An 18,692-nucleotide genomic window follows, 5' to 3' on the forward strand; every position below is an offset into this window, starting at 1 on the left:
ACAGAGTCCGGCTGTGCGTGCTAGTGCTTGCGTCATATTCCATACCCGGACCGATATGCTCCTGGATCCCCAGACCAAAGTCTCCAGTATCTGACAAGTTATTTTTTCTTAACTCATACTCCCACACTCTTTAAACCTTTCTCCAGGAATTCTTCTGCCTTGGCCCCTCTGGCTGTGCAGGGAACAGCAATCTCATTTCTGCTGCTGCCAAAGGACCTGGCAGCGTATCTAGCCGTGGAGGACACAGGGTGCGAAGTTCCCACATAGGCTTCCCCTTTCCCCTCGATCTGCCACCATGGAGAACCAGAAGAGAGAACAGTTCTTTAAACACAAGCAATTTCTTAGCATTTTAAACATTGGATAGAAATTGCCCCAAAACATTTTAAGCAATCCGCTACCTTCTTAAATAGAATCGAGTTACTGAAGGCGCTTAGTGTTTGCCTTCAGTAGGTCTCACCACTTTGACCTCAAACCTTCTCATCTAATAGGGACTGGAAAAGAAAACATCAAGCTTATTAGGACATTACGTCAGAATGAGAGTAAATCATTTCTGAATGAGGATCTATTAATATGATAGGTTGCGTGTAAGAGCTTGAGATTTACATGACATTTAGAGTGAGCATTTGGGGGACTCAGAGGCCTTTCTCCTTCACTTTCTCCCTGGTTCCTGGGTGGCTGAAATGCGTGTCTGGCAGAACGCCTGATTCTCAGGGGTTAGATTCCTTCAGCGAAGGGCCAGTGGGCAAACCACACGAGAGTCATCACCTCCCAAGAGGTGACATCCAGGTGTTGGCAGAAAGCCTCCACTCCACCACCCGCCGACCAGACGCTTCTAGAGCAGAGTCCTCAAACCTTACCCCCTGTGCACAGGAACCACGGAGAACCTTGTGAAAATGCAGAGAGGTCTGTTTCCCGCCTATTTCTAACTCGCTCCAGGTGATGCTGGTGCCGGCGTGAAGGCCAAGGTCCAAGGCACAGCCTCCTGCCTGGTGGGTCACAAACGGGTCCAGGTGGCAGACACATCACTTCACCCTCAGCCCACAAGGCCGGGCCACGAGGCTGGGCGTGGATTATAGCAGCCACTGTGCTCTACAAATCACATCATCCCAGACAGGCACTACAGCAATTGCCTAACTTCTCCGCATCCCAGCTTCCTCCTCTGTAAAACGGGGTGAAAGAAATAGACCCTAACTTCTAGGATTTTTTTAAAGATTAAATGAGACCAAGTGTGCAAACTGTTTAGTGTAGTGCTGGGCTGGTGGTAAGCACTCGATGTAAGAAATTATTGTTATTCCCAGGGACACCACCATCAAATAGACAAAGCTGTTCGTCTGTGTCTTTTCTTAGAGCCTGAGACCCGATGAGGAAGTGGACGAGAAGCTGAACCCTTCCTTCCTTGACTTGGTCAGAACCCCTCAGATAAGGAAACATACTTTGATCTTGATGTACAACTGGTAAGGAATGTTCTTCACTTTAAAATCCCCCTGAAGTCTTTTAATCACAGTCAGCCACGTTAAGGGAAGAACAAAGGTGCCTTCAACATAGCACCTAACCCCAGTATTGGCACCAGCGGCGGGCGGCAGGTGTGCCTGACACACAGCAGGTTTCCCAGCAAGTGCTGAAATCCACCTTCAGTCCCTGAGCACAGATTGGGGCGTCCTCAACCTTGCCTTCATATTAGAATCACCTGGATCTTATAAAATACCAAGGCCAAACCCCCCCATCTCCAGAAATACTGATTTAATTGGTGTAGGGTAGGGCCCAGCGACCAATATGGTTTAAATGTTCCAGGTGATTCTGACATACAGCCAAACTCAAGAGCTATTGGTAGAGATTGATAGATGATGAGTGCAGATCTCTACGGCAGTACAGGGCTGGCAAGGAAAGAGATTTTTCTTTCCTACCTGGAGAAAAAAATAAATTAATGAATGAACAGGAACAATGTGTTGGCTCCGCAACCCAGTAACGCGATCTCCACCGTGCGGGCTGCGGGCGCTGGCAGAGCTTCGAGGCACGCCCTCCCGTGGGGACGCTGGCTTTCGGCAGCGCTGGGGCTCAGCCGGCCTTACGCGGAGCTCCCCAGGGGTCGGCCGAGCAAGCTTCACAGCACTGCACCGAAAAGGCGGCTTTGAAATCTGGCCTCATTATCCTTCCTTCCTTTTCTGAAAAACTGTGGCTCTTGTTGATTATCTTCACGTTTTCTGTTACATATAATGACCGTTTTTAGTCAATAAAGCTAAAAACATTGTCCAAAATGCTGTTTGCATCTGGTTGAGGGAGGAATCATCAAGAGAGGCGCTCTGCCCGTGTGGTCTTCTGATTTCCTAAAATTGGAATTAAGCGGCCCGCCCTTTCGATCCCACTGCGCTGGAAGACCACAAAGACAGACGAAATTCACAAGCACTCATAACTCGATCTAGTTTTACTAAACAAACTGCTCTGTTAAGACATTCTTTGCTGTCCATCTGGCCAGGGAATGCTATCCTAATTTCTTCCCAGGGTCCTCGGGTCCCAGCCAGCCGATGAAGGGGATCAGATTTTGTAAAGGTGGGGGAGGGTGGAGGGATCCCTGGGAAAGGTGGCCTACAGCCAACTCTTATTTTTCCAGAAGCCTCTGCCCTTGGGTGGCCCGTGTTTGGCACTCCACTTGACCTGAACTCTCCTCTCTGCTCAGGTTCACGAGCTCTGTTCTCTACCAGGGCCTCATCATGCACATGGGCCTCGCAGGGGACAATGTCTACCTGGATTTCTTCTACTCTGCCCTGGTTGAATTCCCAGCTGCCTTCATCATCATCCTCACCATCGACCGCATTGGTCGCCGTTACCCCTGGGCGGCGGCAAACATGGTGGCAGGAGCAGCCTGTCTAGCCTCAGCTTTTATCCCTGATGGTGAGTTTCAGGCCAAGCCGGGGTCTTGTCTCTAAGGCCTCGAGAAGAGGGGGTGTCCACAGCCCTTTGATGGGAAGACCATGTAATCTATCATTCAGATCCATTTGAAAGACGGAGAATAGTGTCCGGGACCTTCCTGAGCAAACCCATACGGCCTGCCTACCTTTAGGAGCAATTGTGCCCAACTGTTCCCTGATGTGATATAACAAAAGAGGCCATGGAGACCCTTGCTACGGGCCACCGAGCCAGCCCAGGGCAAAGCTGGGCTTTGGGGTAGAGCAGACCCAGGTTCAAAATCTGACTCCAGGACATCCCAGGTATTATTTAGCAACTCCTTTCACCTCCCTGCATCATCCTACAGAATAAATGAGAAAACTTAAGTAAATGCCATCAATAAACAATTACTCTATTCCTTTCTCTCCTTTTAAAAATGTTTTCTCAATGAAAGGGAGCAAAGGCCTGTATAATAGAATTCTTTTAACAACTTGGATTTGTTTTGATCCTTCCATTATTAGTAATTTTAAAAAATGTGTCCATGTTTTGCTGGTTTTTTAGAGTGACCTCTGTAGACTAAAGTTGGCCCAGCTTTGGAAACTGGCATAATTCCACTGTCATTAACAATGGAGGTCTAAAGTTAGGAGAGCACAGAGGATTTTTAGGGCAATGAAATTATTCTGTATGATACTATAACAGTGGATACAGGTTTGTCCAAAGCATAGGATGTACAATACTAAGAGTGAACCCTAGTGCAAACTGAGGATTTGTGGTGATCATAATGTATCTGTTTATCAGTCGTAACAAATGCACCACTTGGGTGGGGGGTGTTGATAATGGCGGAGATTGTGCATGTGCTGGGGCAGAAAGAGTATATGGGAAATCTCTGTATTTCCGTCTCAATTTCGCTATGAACCTAAAACTGCTCTAAAAAAATAGTCTTTAAAAACAAGAGCGAGCAAGTGTCAGAATCGTGTCTGAGGTTCACACAAACACACGTGAGAGCTTGCTGACATGATCTGCTTTCTCGCCCCATTCTGGAATGGGCGGCTTGTCCTCACAGCCCGCACCCCACGCCGCGGCTGGGAAGGGGGGCCGTCGGCAGCACGCGTGTGCCAGTGGTGTGCTTGTCCCCGCAGATCTGCAGTGGCTAAAAACGACTGTGGCGTGCTTGGGCAGAATGGGGATCACCATGGCCTTCGAAATGGTTTGCCTGGTCAATGCGGAGCTGTTCCCCACATTCATTAGGTGAGTGCCTTTGCCTGAGCATGACAGGGCACTCGGGCGTTTGCTTGTCGGCTGGAACTGCCACGGGCGCAGGCAGAGGGCGCCTTACTTTTCAAAACGCAGTGTAAGGGAAGGTGAGAAGATCTGAAGGCAGCAGCCGGGCCCAGCGGCTCCCCGCTCACACTACAGGCCGGTAGAACACAGACGCTGTGGCGAGAACAGAGGACACTGGGACACGGGGCAGGGCTCCCAACGGCTGCAGCAGAGCGCGATGCCGGGCAGCGCGGGCGGACGGGCCGTAGTGCAGCCAGGAAGCCCGGTGAAGGGAGCAAGGAGGAAGAACTGCTCTTCCTCCCGCCATGAATCATCTTAAAGCTCATGTACAACAGGAAATGAGTGGAATTATATACCTGTATTGTTTTTAGGCATTGAAACCAATGTAAACTTTTCCCCCCAGTTCTTAGATATTTTAATGATTTGGGGAAGTGTTTATTTGGAGGTGAGGTGGGAGATAATGTTACCCCGGCCGGATGAAGGCCAGCGTGCTGCCAGCAGGAGGTCATGGAGAAGTTGCCGAATAGCACAAGGTGCCAGGCGAGGCCCGGCATGGATTTCTCAGCCCCATCTCCTCTGGAATGTGGGGGCTAAGATTTTTGAAGGCGTTTTCGTGACCGGAGGGCTAGGGAATGGGGTCTGCTGGCTGGCTGGGGACGAACTCATGCAGTTGGGAGGCAGAAACAGTCTTCCTGGTAAACAGGAGTCTCTGGGCGGGGGCTCGCGGGCCCTGTGGGATCAGCCCCCACGCCGAAGGCAGAGTCTGGAAGACATCTCAAAAGCCAGCCTCAGGTTTTACCAGAGATGCCGTCTGCAGAAGCAGTTGGAGAAGTCACAAGTCTTGCCCCTGTGAAGGGACAAGCAGCGAGTGGTGACAGCATTAGGGAAGTTAGTGTTAGCTATGTCCACGCTTCTATAGAAATCAGACTTTTAGCGCTATTCCTGTCCATGGCCTTACGTTATTTTAATATGGGTGGTTTCCATAGCTACTGCACTTTGATAAATTAAAAAGTTAAATCAGTTGCCTGCATTTTAGGAACCTTGGTGTCCTCGTCTGCTCCTCAATGTGTGACATTGGTGGCATCATCGCTCCCTTCCTGGTCTTCCGGCTCACCGACATCTGGCTTGAGCTCCCACTGGTGGTTTTTGGTGAGAAATCCTCATAGAGGTTTTTAAACGAAAACCTGTGTTTTAGGGACCTTCATTTCTCTCTCTCTCTCTTTTTTTAAATTTTTAATTTTTTACTTTTTCTTTATTTTTTTCGTTATTTTACATCTGTTAATGAAGTCTCATAGAACCTTCATTTCTCTACTTCAAAATAGGCAGCGTGCCTATTAGTAAATACCAATCGCTACTACTCGTTAGTAAGGTTATTAGTATCAGCAGTGCTGGGGTGATACAGTGCGGGATTCATGCTGTCGGTCCCCGCGAGCACTCAGGTGTGGGCTCAGGCCTCGGCCCGAGGCGCACAGCCAGGGCGAGGCAGGGCCTCCCTGCAGCTGCCCTAACGCTCCGCCTCTCCTGTCTCGGCAGAGAGCTCACTCTTCTGCCTCCTCCACGTCCGGAGGGTGAAACACAAAGCCCCTTTGCTTCTTGCTTCCCAGAAAGGCAGTTACCATTTTGCAAAGGGCAATTCTGAAACCCGGAGGAAACAAAGACCCACATTAAGAAAAGGCATCGGCACAGTGGAGCCCCTGCGTGCTCGCTCCTCTGCTGCTGCCTGCGAGCTGGGGCCAGTGGGGATGTCCCAGCCCCGAGCCCCTCCCCTCCCCGGAGGACAGAAGGTGACAGGGACAAGTCCAGTCTTCAGCAGTTAACACACAGAGGCAGGAGCTCAACGTGAAATCTGCCGCCAGCCATGAAAGGGCGCTGGGGGTCCTGGGCACGTCCGTCCGTGGGCGTCCACTGCTGTCCCCACAGCTGCAGGCTCTGCGACACAGCCACTCCTGTGTGTCCCGCACACTCCTGCCGTGCGGACGCTGCTTCAGTTCACACACACGGCATCCGCCTTCCCTGGTGCCCCGGCCCACAGTGCACCCATCTCCGTCTCCTTCAAGACCCACTCGGAGCCACTTTTAATTCGAACGTGTGACGCTTCTTCCCTGGGTGTACGGCACTCACTCAGTTTGGGGGAAGGAGAAGAAAAGGCCCCACTCTCGCAGGCAGCCCAGGAAGCCCCTGGCCTCGTTCCTCCTCTTCCCCTCTTCCCAACCGATTTGCGAGGGGGACTTTTCCACTGCGGTGCGTCTGCCAGCAGAAGCCCCAAAGCACTGGTAGAACTCACCCTCGAAACAGACCCGCTGAATTCCTCCCATTCCCGCTGAATGACAGCAAGGTGGCCAGCGCTGGTGGAACACGAGCTCTTTATCCCGCGATACCCGTGGTCTGCCCACGGAGTAGCTGGCGCTGATGAGACGTGTGTGCCCAAACTCCTTTCTCCCCAACACTGGCTAACGAGCCTGTCCCCGGAGCCCCCTTTCCAGGTTGAGGCCACACTCTGGCCCCCTGTCTGCTAGGGAGGAAGTCAGAGCCATCTCAACATCAGCGACTCCCTTAGGTGGCCAGCGGGTGGCCGGTGTGTCAGTGGGACACTTCTGGGTAGCAAACAGATACTTCTTGTTTCTCTAAGTCTGTTTAACAAAGCAGTGCGAAATCCAGACCCAGAGGAACATTGTGGACCCTTGCTCATGCCTCATCTTCCACTGGGAAGGACAAAGGATTGTAACTACATTGCAATATATACAGGAAAATCAAAGACAATTCCAATTGTATTCTTGTGGGTAGTTAAACATCTTCCCTCACCAACCCTTCATCTGCTTAGTTAGCAGAAAGCAAAACCAATAGTTTTGCATTTTAGTTTCTTTCCTTTTCTTTCTATGCAAGAATGTCGTGCTAATTGTGGTCTTGAAATAGTTTTAAAACAGTAATTGAAGAAACATGAAAATCAACACATTGGAAAATCCTGGGTGAAAGACCGCTGGAGAAATTGATAAGGATTATCCCGGTTAATTAGGCCCATCTTTGCAAATACAAAATTCTGAATGAGGGATCATTTGATTAATCCATTGCATTCGTCACAGTCCCCTCACTTCAGAGATTCCGATGCCTGTGAATGTGCATTGTGTTTGCATTAGTTACGATGTAATAACCAAGGGAATCTTGGGAGCTTTGGAGCAGGTTGAGAGGCTGTTATCTAGTGAGCACTTCCACAATTCATACCACGTGCCAGGCACTATTCTCAGTGCTTGGCAAATATTAATTCATTTCAGCCTCTTAGGCCTGTGGGGGAATCTGGCCCAGCAGCGAGATTGCAGAACTTCCCAAGGCCCTATGACCAGTAAGTGAGGGAGGCAGCGAGGCAGCCCAGGCAGCCCAGGCTGTGTTTTGAGCCAATGTGCTCTGTGGCTTCTATTAAGCCCATTTTTAAGGGTTCAAAAATAAAGGCCAGTGTGCTTGTTTTGAAACCCCAAACTAGTAAGAAACCCATATCCCACTTCCTGCATTCCAACATAGAAGACATAAAAATATAACTTTAAAAGATTCCTTTTACTGGAATCTAAAGAAGCAAAAGCATTAACGTGTTCATTATTAAAAACTAGAGCCAGAGACAAGGATCAACAGGAATTTAGCGAACACCTGAATTTGAACTAAATGCCTGGCTATTCTTTATACTTTTTAGTGTCATTATGTAGTTACACATGATTTATTACTTTTATTTGCAAGTAATGATCCAAGTTTCTGAATTATTTTCATTACTAAGTGCTTTATACTGGCAGGGTTATGTTCTTCCTTTTCACACAGTTTTTTTCAAAGTTATTTTCTAACTCCAAAGTATCTTAATATGGTGGCAATGTCCCCTAGCCTAGAATAACCTTGACTCAAAATATTAAGTATTTCATTTCCCTATAAGGAATTGTAATTCAATGGAGTTGGGAATTGGTATAATATTTATGATGGAACATGGGGCAGTCGGAGATGGCAAAAGAATCTGTAAATAAATATAGAAAAAAAACACCCCCCCCAATTTTTTAAATAGAAAAAAGGAGAGCTCTAATTATAGAACCTGTGTTTTTCAGTTCTTAACGTGGTTTGCGTCTGTTTGGCTTTCAGCCGTGGTTGGCCTGGTTGCCGGAGCACTGGTGCTGTTGCTGCCAGAGACCAAAGGGGAGGCTCTGCCTGAGACCATTGAGGAAGCGGAAAACATGCAGAGGTAGGCAGCCCAAGTTCCTAAAGGAACTCTTTGTCAAAGGTTTGGGGACAACTCTGTAGCCAGTTGGAAAGGAAGATCAGAGCAAATCCATACCTCACACCGTACATCCAGATAAACGCAAACTAAATCAAAGACTTAAGAGTATAAAAAAGAACCAGTAAAATAATGAAGACGCCGTGGGAGGATTCCTTTATACTTTCGTGGAGGGGGAGGTCTTTCTAAGTATGCCCCAAAAATCCAGACCCCATAGAAGAAATATCAATACCTGTTTTTTGTTATTTCTGAATTTTGGACTATAGGAACCTAGTCAAAAAGTAAATTGAAAAAAATCTAAATGAAGAGAAACCTGTATGACACCCTCCCACAAGTGTGCTTATGCGGTATGCTTAGATAGTTCTATGTACTTTGTTTTTATGCCATTTTTGGCCTACTGGTGCCACAAACTGAGCTGAATTTTATCCGTTCTACGAAACCTTCATATTTAACATGTTCCTCGGAATTGTTCTTGGGCAAAACGTTGCCAAATCGCAGTGGTCCAAGGCTTTCCTAGAACTTGAGTCTTAGATTGGAAGAGGTTCTGGAATCCGACCAGAGGTCACACACCGGCAGCCCACGGGACACCAAGTCCTCAAGTTCTCTCTGTTTGGCCCACATGGTGTTTGGGGTTTTATTGTTGTTGTTTTTTAAGAAGGAAATTCCATATAAACTGGACTTCCAGGATCTGTTTTAAAAAACCAGAAGATTCGGTAACACTGAGCAGGTGTTCGCTCTTGTTGGCAATTTCTAGGGGCTGAGCGAGGGCTCGGCTTTCTGAGGGGCATGCCCTCTGCAGCAGGCCAAGTCCCTGCTGCTCCTTGTCGTCTTGTGTCTGGTGCATTATAGGGTCCACTTGGTGCATGCAGACATTGGAGCTTGAGACCCTGGATGGAGCCCAACCAGCCCCCCTCGACGACACCCGCGTCTCAGCACAGCCTCCCACGCACATGGGTGCCCCCCTCCCAGATGGGCGACTGAGTCCCGTTTACCGTGGCATCCCCAGAGCCCAGCACGGGACCTGGCACACACAGGGGAGGAGCTCACCAAACAGTCGGGGCACAAATGCTGGCGTTCCTTCCACGGCACCCTTGACTCAGGCTCCTTTTCCGAGGCAGCGTCCGCGCCAGGCAGGCAGGGACGTGAGCGGTGAGGAGCAGGGCTGTGGCGTCTGACAGGCTGTCCTCACATCGCTGTCCCTGTGGCCTGGCGGCCTGCAAGCCTCAGTTCTTCGCCTGTAAATGGGGGCAACAGTATCTGCTCGCTGGCGTCGGTCACAGCTAAACAAGCCGACGTGTGTAAGGGCCTGACGGTGGAGGTCCGGGAGCCACTGTCACTGTTCACAGAAGCTTTCATAGCTGTTCTGTGAAACAGGAAGACAAGCACCTAGACTATCTATTGAAATTCAAATTTTAAACTACGTCCTGAGATGTTTTAAGACAGAGAAATGTAGCTCAGGGACACACATACACGCCATTACTCATCAGAGTCATTTTCTTCAGGCCGGTTTTCAAAGCAGGCTAAGGAGATATTTCAAAAGAGTATTCCTGTTGTTATTTTATATTCTTTCGGTTTATGTGATCAACAAATACTCCTATGAAGATCTGCACTTTTCCTTTCTCTGTACCCAGTGACTGAGTTGACGTTCTCAGACAGAAGACAGGTCTGCGTGTGGTGTGGGGCATTGCGGGAGAGACTCGGAGGGGAGGCGGGGACAGCTGGGACAAGGGCCCCTGCAGCGGGAGGGCTGGGAGGCAGGGCCGTCTGGCAGACCACAGCTGGCACGGAAAGCTGACCCAGGTAGAGTGTCGCGGACACCAAGGAGGGCCAGCAAGAAAGGGCAGGGCCGAGAGCCCGTGGGTTCCTAAGGATGCTCGTCCTGTTCTAGTTACAAACGAGTACAGCCTGTGCGATTCTCGCCTGACGCCTTATTCGCCTCTTAAGCCTGTTTCCTTTTCTGTCGAATGAGGGTAAGAAGAGCCCACATTTACTCAGAGCTCTCACCCAGTGCCTCCCCAGCGTGCGCGTGCGGGCACTCCTCGTTTCATTGCATTACACTTTGCTTTATTGTGCTTTGCAGATGCTGCGGTTTTTTTTTTTTTTTTTTTTTTTTTTTTAATTTTTATTATCGTTTGACACCTTTTCAGGATGGGTAATGCTGCGGTTTTTTTGTGGGTTTTTTTTGGCAATTTAAAGGTTTGTGGCAGCTCTGCATTGTAATTCCCGCAGTACTTCAAACTTTTTCATTATTATCATATTTGTTGTGGTGACCTGCGATCAGTGATCTTCAATGTTACCATCGCAATCGTCTGGGGGCACCACAAACCGCATCCACATAAGACAGCAAACTTAACGGATGAATGCAGTGTGTGTTCCCACGGCTCCACCAGCCAGCCCTCCTGCCTCTCTCCCGCTCCGGGAGCCTCCCTATTCCCTGAGACACAACGGTGCTGACATCAGGCCAGTTAATAACCCACAACAGCCTCTAAACAGTCAAGGGAAAGGAAGAGCCACATGCCTCTCACTTCACATCGAAAGCCGGAAATGACTGAGTTCAGTGAGGAAGGCGTGTCCGAACCCAGAAAGGCCAGAAGCCAGGCCTCCTGTGCCCAACGGTCAGCTAAGCTGAGAGTGCAAAGGGGAAGTCCTTGAAGGAAGTTAAAAGTGCTGCTCCAGTGAATGTAGGAATGGCAAGAAAGAAAAACACCCAAATTGCGGGTATGGAGAAAGTATGAGTGGTCTGGATAGAAGATCAAACCAGCCACCACGGTTCCGTAAGCCAAAGCCGGATCCGGAGCACGGCCCTAGCTCCATTCAATTCTGTGAAGGCTGAGAGAGGTGAGGAAGCTGCAGAAGAAAAAATTGAAGCTAGCAGAGGTTGTCTCATGAGATTTAAGGAAAGAAGCCATCTCTGTAACATAAAAGTGTGTGGTGAAGCAGCAAGGGCTGATGAGAAGCTGCAGCAAGTTATTCAGAAGATGCAGCTAAGATAGTGGGCAAAGGTGGCTTCATTAAATGACAGATTTTCAAGGCAAACAAAATAGCCTCATAATGGAAGAAGATGCCATTTAGGACTTTCATAGCTAGAAAGAAGTCAATGCCTGACTCCAGAGCTTCAAAGGAAAGGCTAACTCTCCTGTTAGAGCTAATGCAGCTAGTGACTCTATGTTGAAGCCACTGCTCATTGGCCATTCTGAAAATCCTAGGGCCCTTACAAATTATACTCAATCTACTTTGCCTGTGCCCTACAAATGGAACAACAAAGCCTGGAATGATAGCACGTTAGTTTGCAGCATGGTTTACTGAATATTTCAAGCCCACTGTTGAGACCTACTGCTCAGAAAAAAGATTCCTTTCAAAATATTAATGTTCATTGACAATGCACCCAGTCACCCAAGAGCTCTGATGGAGATTTACGAGGAGATGAATGTTGTTTTCATGCCTGCTAGCACAACATCCATTCTGCATCCCATTGATCAAGGAATAATTTAATTTCAACTTTCACAACTTATTATTTAAGAAATACAGTTCATAAGGCTATAGCTTCCACAGATAGTGATTCTTCTGGTGGGTCTGGGCAGAGTGAATTGAAAGCCTCTGCAAAGGATTCACCATTCTAGATGCCGTTAAGAATATTTGTGATTCATGGGAGGAGGTCAAAATATTTGGAAGAAGTTGATTCCAATAGTCACGGATGACTTCGAGGGTTTCTAGACTTCAGTAAACAAAGCAACTGCAGATGTGGTAGAAATAGCAAGAGAACTAGAATTTGGAAGTGGAGCCTGAAGATGTGACTGAATTGTTCCAATCTTATGATAAAACTTCAACAGATGAGGAGTTGCTTCTTATGGATGAGCAAAGAAAGTGGTTTCTTGAGATGGTAATGATGCTGTGCACATTGTGGAAACTACAGCAAAGGATTACCAATATTACATAAACTTAGTTGATAAAGCAGTGGCAGAGTTTGAGAACTGACTCCAATTTTGAAAGAAGTTCTGCTATGAGTAAAATGCTATCAAACAGCATTGCCTGCTACAGAGAAATCTTTTATGAAAGGAAGATTCAACTGATGTGACAAACTTCACTGTGGTCTTACTTTAAGAAATTGCCACAGCTACCTCAACTTTTGGCAGCCACCACCATGATGGTCAGCAGCCATCAACATCAAAACAAAATCCCCACCAACAAAAGATTATAACTCACTGAAGGGTCAGGTGATTGTTAGCATTTTTTAACCCTTTGCACTTGGTTGCCTTTTTCTCGATTCCTTTATTCTACTCGGGATTTAATTTTTTAAATACCCCAGATTTTACAAAGCACGGCAGTAGAATAAAAAACTGGAGTTTCTTTTCATACAAACTTATTTATTTGGATTTTTTATATTTCAAATTATTGGTACATTCAAAGAGTAATTTTAATCTCTATAATTTTTGCTAACCATGTCGAGTCACACTCGACATCTGAGTGCAAAGGGTTAACAATAAAATATTTCAAAATTAAGGTATATGCATTTAAGACATAATGCTATTGTACACTTAATAGACTACAGCATAGTGTAAGCATAACTTTTATAGGCACTGGGAAACCAAATTTTCTGTGACTCTTTTTATTGCAAAATTTGCTTTATTGTGGTGGTCTAGAACTGAAACTGGAATATCTCCAAGGTATGCCTGTATCCCCTCATTGATTCCCCACAACAACTCTGTGAAACAGGTATTCTTATTAACCCCTTGACGACTGAAAAAAACCTAGGGCAGAGAAATTAAAGGCACACAGCTGGTAAGTGACAAAGCCAAAGTTTCAATACTGACGGCCAGATTCCATGGCCCAGGTTCTTGTCTCTGCCTCAGGGGTTGGGCTCACAAATGCTAAAATGCAGTGAATTGCCCAGTGCAGTGCCTGCGTTTAGTCTCCAGTGGCTGGTGTGGCTGCTGACTTTGCTGCTGGTGCTATTGTCATTGTTACTATTGTTGCTATTGTTATGGGTGCTACTGCTGTTCTTGTAACTGTTGTTGCTAATGTTTTTATTGCTGCTGTTACTGTTGTTGCTGCTGATGCTGATGTTGTTGCTGATGCTACTATTATTCTTGTTATTGCTATTATTGTTGCTGATGCTTCAGCTGCTGTTGTTGCTGCTTCTATTATTGTTGCTACTGTTGCTGTAGTTGCTATTGCTATTGCAGTTGTTGCTACTGTGGCTGCTGCTGTTGCTGTTAGTTTTTACGATGCTGTTGCTATTACTGTTGCTACTGCTCTTTCTGACATTGTTATTACTGCTGTTGTTGCTGCTCTTGTTGCTGGTATTGCTGTTGTTGCTGTTATTGTTGCTGCTGTTGTTGTAAATGTTGCTGTTGCTATTGCTGCTGTTGTTGCTGCTGCTGCTATTGCAGACTTTGTTTTTGCTGTAATTGCTGTTGTTGATTATGATGCTATTTCTGTTGCTGCCATTGCTGACATTCTTGCTTCCACTACTGTTGTTGCTGATGCTCCTGTTGCTGCTACTACTGTTGCTGCTCTTGTTGTTGCTGCTCTTTTTGCTGCTGCTATTGCTATTGCTGCTGTTGTTGCTGCTATTGTTGCTACTGCTGTTGCTGCTATTGCTATGACTGCTGTTGCTATTGCAGGTTTTGCTACTGCTGCTGCTGCTGTTGTAGTTGCTGTTGTTAATTGTTACATTGTTACTGCTGCTGCTGTTCCTGTTGCTGCTACTGCTATTGATGACATTGTTGCTGCTGTTTTTGTTGCTGCTCTTGCTGTTACTATTGTTACTGCTATTGTTGCTGTTGATTATGATACTGTTGCTATTGTTGCTGCTGCTGCTGTTGCTGACATTGTTGCTATTGCTACTGCTGCTGTTATTGTTGCTGTTGCTGCTATTGCTGTTACTGCTGTTACTTCTGCTGTCACAGTAGCTATTATGATGCTGTAGCTAGTGCTGTTGCTGCTGCTGCTATTGCTGATATTATTGCTTTTGCTACTGTCGCTGCTGCTGATGCTATTGTTATTATGATTGCTATTGCTATAGCTGACATTGTTGCTCCTGCTGCTGTTGCTGTTGTTATTATTGTTGCTATTGTTATTGTTGCTGCTGATGCTGCTGTTGCTATTGCTATTGTTGATACTGCTGTTATTGTTGATGCTGCTGTTGCTGCTACTATTGTTGTTGCTACTGCTGCTGCTATTGTTGCTATGGCTATTGCTGTTGCTGCTGTTATTGCCGCTGTCGATATGGCTACTGTTGCTATTGCAGTTTTTGATATTGCTGCTGCTGCTGTTGCTGCTGCAGTTGCCATTGTTGATTATTATATTGTTGTTGCTGCTGCTGCTGCTGCTGTTGCTGTTGCTACTGCTATTGTTGCTGTATCTACTATTGCTGCTGTTTTTGCTCTTTCTGTTGTTGCTACTGCTGCTATTGCTATTGCTGTTGCTGCTGTTGTCACTGTTGTTGATTCTGATGCTGTCATTAGTGCTGTTGCAGCTGCTGATATTGCTGCTGTTGCTGCTGTTGTTGCTGATGTTGCTGTTGGTCCTGCTATTGCTGCTACTCTTGCTGCTGTTGCTGTTGTTGTTACCGTTGTTGCTTTTGTTGCTGCTATTCTTGCTGGTTCTGTTGCTGCTGCTATTGTTGCCGCTGCTGTTGTTGTTGCCATAGAGACCATGAGAGCTCAGCAGACTTGATTGTACCCCTCCATCTGGAATTTGAGAGAACCCCAAAACTACAGGATGATTTGGGCGAGATTCTGCTATGCCCCACCTCACATTGGACTGGTCCAGAAGTTTAGGCAGGACTAATCACCTCCAGGTGGGGGAAATTCTTCGAGGAGCCAGATGTCTGGAAGCAGCCCACACCTGATTCAATATTACTATAAACAAGAACAGGTCCAAAGGGCGTGGCTGGGAACAACAAAATGAAGAAAGCAGCATTTCTATAATGACTATCAGCAACATCTTGGCCTTCACAAAGACAAGATGATTGAGAAAATTTGCATTTGAACGAATGTTTTAATTGCATTCCTCACTTGCCAAACTGTTGAAAAATAAATGAACTTTGGTAAAAAATAATTTCTCCAATTCTATTTGCAGAAACTGGTGATAACAACGTCTAGATTTTAAAGTCATCATCTTGTACTGACATAAGATTAAATTTAGACTTTATCTACATTCTCCATTACAGAGAAAGGTGGAACGCCCTAAGAAAGGAACTTATTTAGGCCAATTCCACATCTGGAGAGGTTTCCAGGAACCACTCCATCCACATTAGTTATTCAACAAGCTCTGTCTGTTTTCTTTATGGGAATCACTGCTCAGAGCACTTTGCAAGACTAATCCTGGACAAAGGTTATACCCATTTATTACTCCTTTTATTTATTATAATATTTGCTTTATTTTGGTTTTCAGCCTCCTCATAATTTCTTTCTCCCCTATTTTTATTTCTTATTGCAGACCAAGAAAAAATAAAGAAAAGATGATTTACCTCCAAGTTAAGAGACTAGACATTCCATTAGACTAAGAAGAGAGTCCTCTACTCCTGCTATGTCCTTGCTTTGGTGATGCCAAGGCTGGAAGCAGAGGTTTCTTCACTCATCACAAAGCCCAACGATCCGACCTTCCCTACCCTGGAGCCCCATCAACTGAGACCTTCGGCCCATGGAGTTTGTTGTCCCCTTTGTAAGAATGTGCCTCCCGGACCAGATCCTGCCAAACTCTCCCAGCTTACTCTATTCTCAGCATTCCTAGGACAGTGGCCACTGGTTTGCTGGAATTTTTTTCCCCCATATTTGTATTTTTTATTTGATTCCTTTTCCCACAATGACATCAAACCAGAATACCTAGGGGGACTGTGGGCCAGTGACACAGAAAGGATCTGACAAACAATAAAGTTGAGAGAGATAGACTATTTTCTTTAAGAAATAAAACATCCAACACAATATTGAGTTGTCCAGAATGTATGCGAAAAACTTCAAACAGGCCTTTCAGGATCATAGGTGAGAATATTTAAAATACATTGATTGTTATCTGGATTAGACTTGAAGGGGAACTCAAATAAAAGAATCAGGAATACAACTTGAATAATCACCAAGTCCTTCCATAGTTACACTGGATAAGTACAAATGTGTGATTTCTAGAAAAGATCTTGAGAAGAGTTCAGGTTCACGAAAGAGCATTGTTGGCAATTTTAACCCAGAGATGATAATTTTTTAGTCTAGTAAAAATTCCTCAAAATTTCTGGACTTTAAAAAGTATATTAATATTATATCAAAGTAATATAGTGAATATATTTTGAAAAGCTAAATACTATAAGGCCTGTAATGAAAAACTAAATTTCCTTGCCCTATTCCACCTCTACAAAAACCCTGGAGAAATTTTTCAACTATTTAGCTTTGTTTTCCCTAGATTGATCTCCATGCATCTAAATAATTTCTTTATATTGAAATTTTTTGATTTTTTAGTTTTAAATATTATCTATTGACTCTTTAATATAAAAAATGAAAATGTAGCTCTCTTCACCTCTCCTTGTCATCCCAACACACTACTTGTCTCTGCCTATAATCTTTGTATTGTCACATTTTTATTAAATCAAATAGTGAACATTCATTGACCTCATTATGGCTGTTACTAACGCTGAGCCACATAGTGTACTACGAGGGTGCTTCCTTTCTCTCACAACATCTTGTTTTTCCTGACCTTGGTTTTTATTGCTTTGTTTTCTATATATTCACCATTAATTTTCCCCAAACTCTCTGACAGAGCAACAAATCTCCTCTCAATGTATTCAAAAGCATCACACACTGGTTCCCTTTCTTATCTTTTTTCTTGAGAGTCCTCCCAGCTGGAAGCGCCAGACCTCCTGCTTTGTCCTGGCTGATCTCTAGGCTCCTGCACAGCTGTTGCTGTGGCTGTCCTTCCTCACCTTCCTGATCATTCCCATTGCCTCTTTCTCCTGTGGGATCCCCTGTCTCCTGCATCCAGAGTCCTCTCTTTCTTGGTTTTCTCTCTGATTTTGAAGAAGCACATCTTGCAATGGCTTCCCGAGAAAGAGTGCGTGCCTGTCCTGCGCTCTCTTCTGCGGCATCGGTGCTGAAACCCACAGACTACATTTCCCAACCTCTTTTCCACCCGGCCTCCTGTGAGGCTATACTGATGGGTAGCACTGGCCAGAGAGAGGAAGGCACCAACAAGTTCTTGGGCTCCAGCCAGTAGCAACTACCACTTCCTGGTCTTTGTGTATAAACGCTTTCCCCTGTCTAGCATGTCTTTGTCCTTTCTACTCTACCAATGGTTTTGTAAACAAGTGTCTATATTAAATTGCCTCTATTTGAAATACCTAGAGTGGTTTCTGTTTTGCTGAGTCATCGCTGATTAATACTCTACTTGCTACTGTGAGTAGACCTAGGAACTAAATGCCCAAATACGGGAATCTGGGGTGTGTTTAGTAAGGGGATCGAACACACTGATGACTTCATTCTCAGTGAAAATTGGGATACTGATAGTATCTATCCATAGTACACAGTGGCAAAACAGCCACTTAAATTATTAGCTGTGATTACTTGACATGAACTGCCTATTCCAAGAAGACTTTGGACGGCCAAGTGATTGTTGAATGTGATCACTGCTGTGGGCATTATGATCTCAAAAACTCTGGGGTAGGGCTGGCTGGTTCTGATTCCACTGCAGAAATTAAAAAAAGAAAATAAGAACTTGAGGGCTTTAAAATACCAAGTTGAGGCATTGTCAGAGAAGGAGATAAACTCCTATAATGGCCCTAAAGGAGATTCATCAGATTTATAGAGGCAAGGGTAAAAAACTGTGGAAAGCAGACTCAAAAATTGATGCTATGGGTTATAGAATTGCATCATAGGTTGAATGCACAGCCTAGTCTGGTCTCTGAAATGAAAGTCACACAACTGGTGTGAAGGAGGAGACCTCTGAGAATTGGGATGAAGACACTGAGTAGACTCAAGTGAATCTGAAAATCTTAAACCCTCAAACCCACTGCACCTCCTTTGCCAAAAGAAGCAGCCCCTCTTTTCCTTTTTGAGAAAAAGATAATCTCCCCTTGCTTGAGCACTTCTAATCACTTCATCTGAGTTAGGTACCTTGAGAGGGGTGCCAGGACTCCTCGAGACCTTCCCCACCCATTTTTGCCCCAGTATGCCTAGAGTAGATTCCTGCTCACAGTTCAAGGGGAGAAGGCAAAAGTCTGTCTAAGGAAGAGACAGCTCACACATCAAAAGAATTTCAAGATTTTGTAACTTATCAACAAAAGTCAAGGGAAAATTTAGGA

General features: G+C 45.7%; 1 protein-coding gene across 1 annotated transcript in view; it reads left to right on the forward strand.

Annotated features, from left to right (window-relative positions):
- Positions 1-17,723, forward strand: part of SLC22A2 (solute carrier family 22 member 2) — a 29,226-nt gene extending 11,503 nt beyond the window's left edge. Inside the window, exons 6-11 of the mRNA XM_012759682.2 lie at positions 1,348-1,454; positions 2,675-2,889; positions 4,023-4,131; positions 5,201-5,313; positions 8,275-8,374; positions 15,851-17,723. Coding sequence (XP_012615136.1) covers positions 1,348-1,454; positions 2,675-2,889; positions 4,023-4,131; positions 5,201-5,313; positions 8,275-8,374; positions 15,851-15,917 — 711 coding nt within the window. The 3' untranslated portion in view covers positions 15,918-17,723. The remainder of the gene's footprint in view (positions 1-1,347; positions 1,455-2,674; positions 2,890-4,022; positions 4,132-5,200; positions 5,314-8,274; positions 8,375-15,850) is intronic.
- The last annotated feature ends 969 nt before the right edge of the window (positions 17,724-18,692 follow it).

The sequence above is a fragment of the Microcebus murinus genome, chromosome 5 (genome assembly GCF_040939455.1).
Source record: "Microcebus murinus isolate Inina chromosome 5, M.murinus_Inina_mat1.0, whole genome shotgun sequence".
NCBI lineage: Eukaryota > Metazoa > Chordata > Mammalia > Primates > Cheirogaleidae > Microcebus > Microcebus murinus.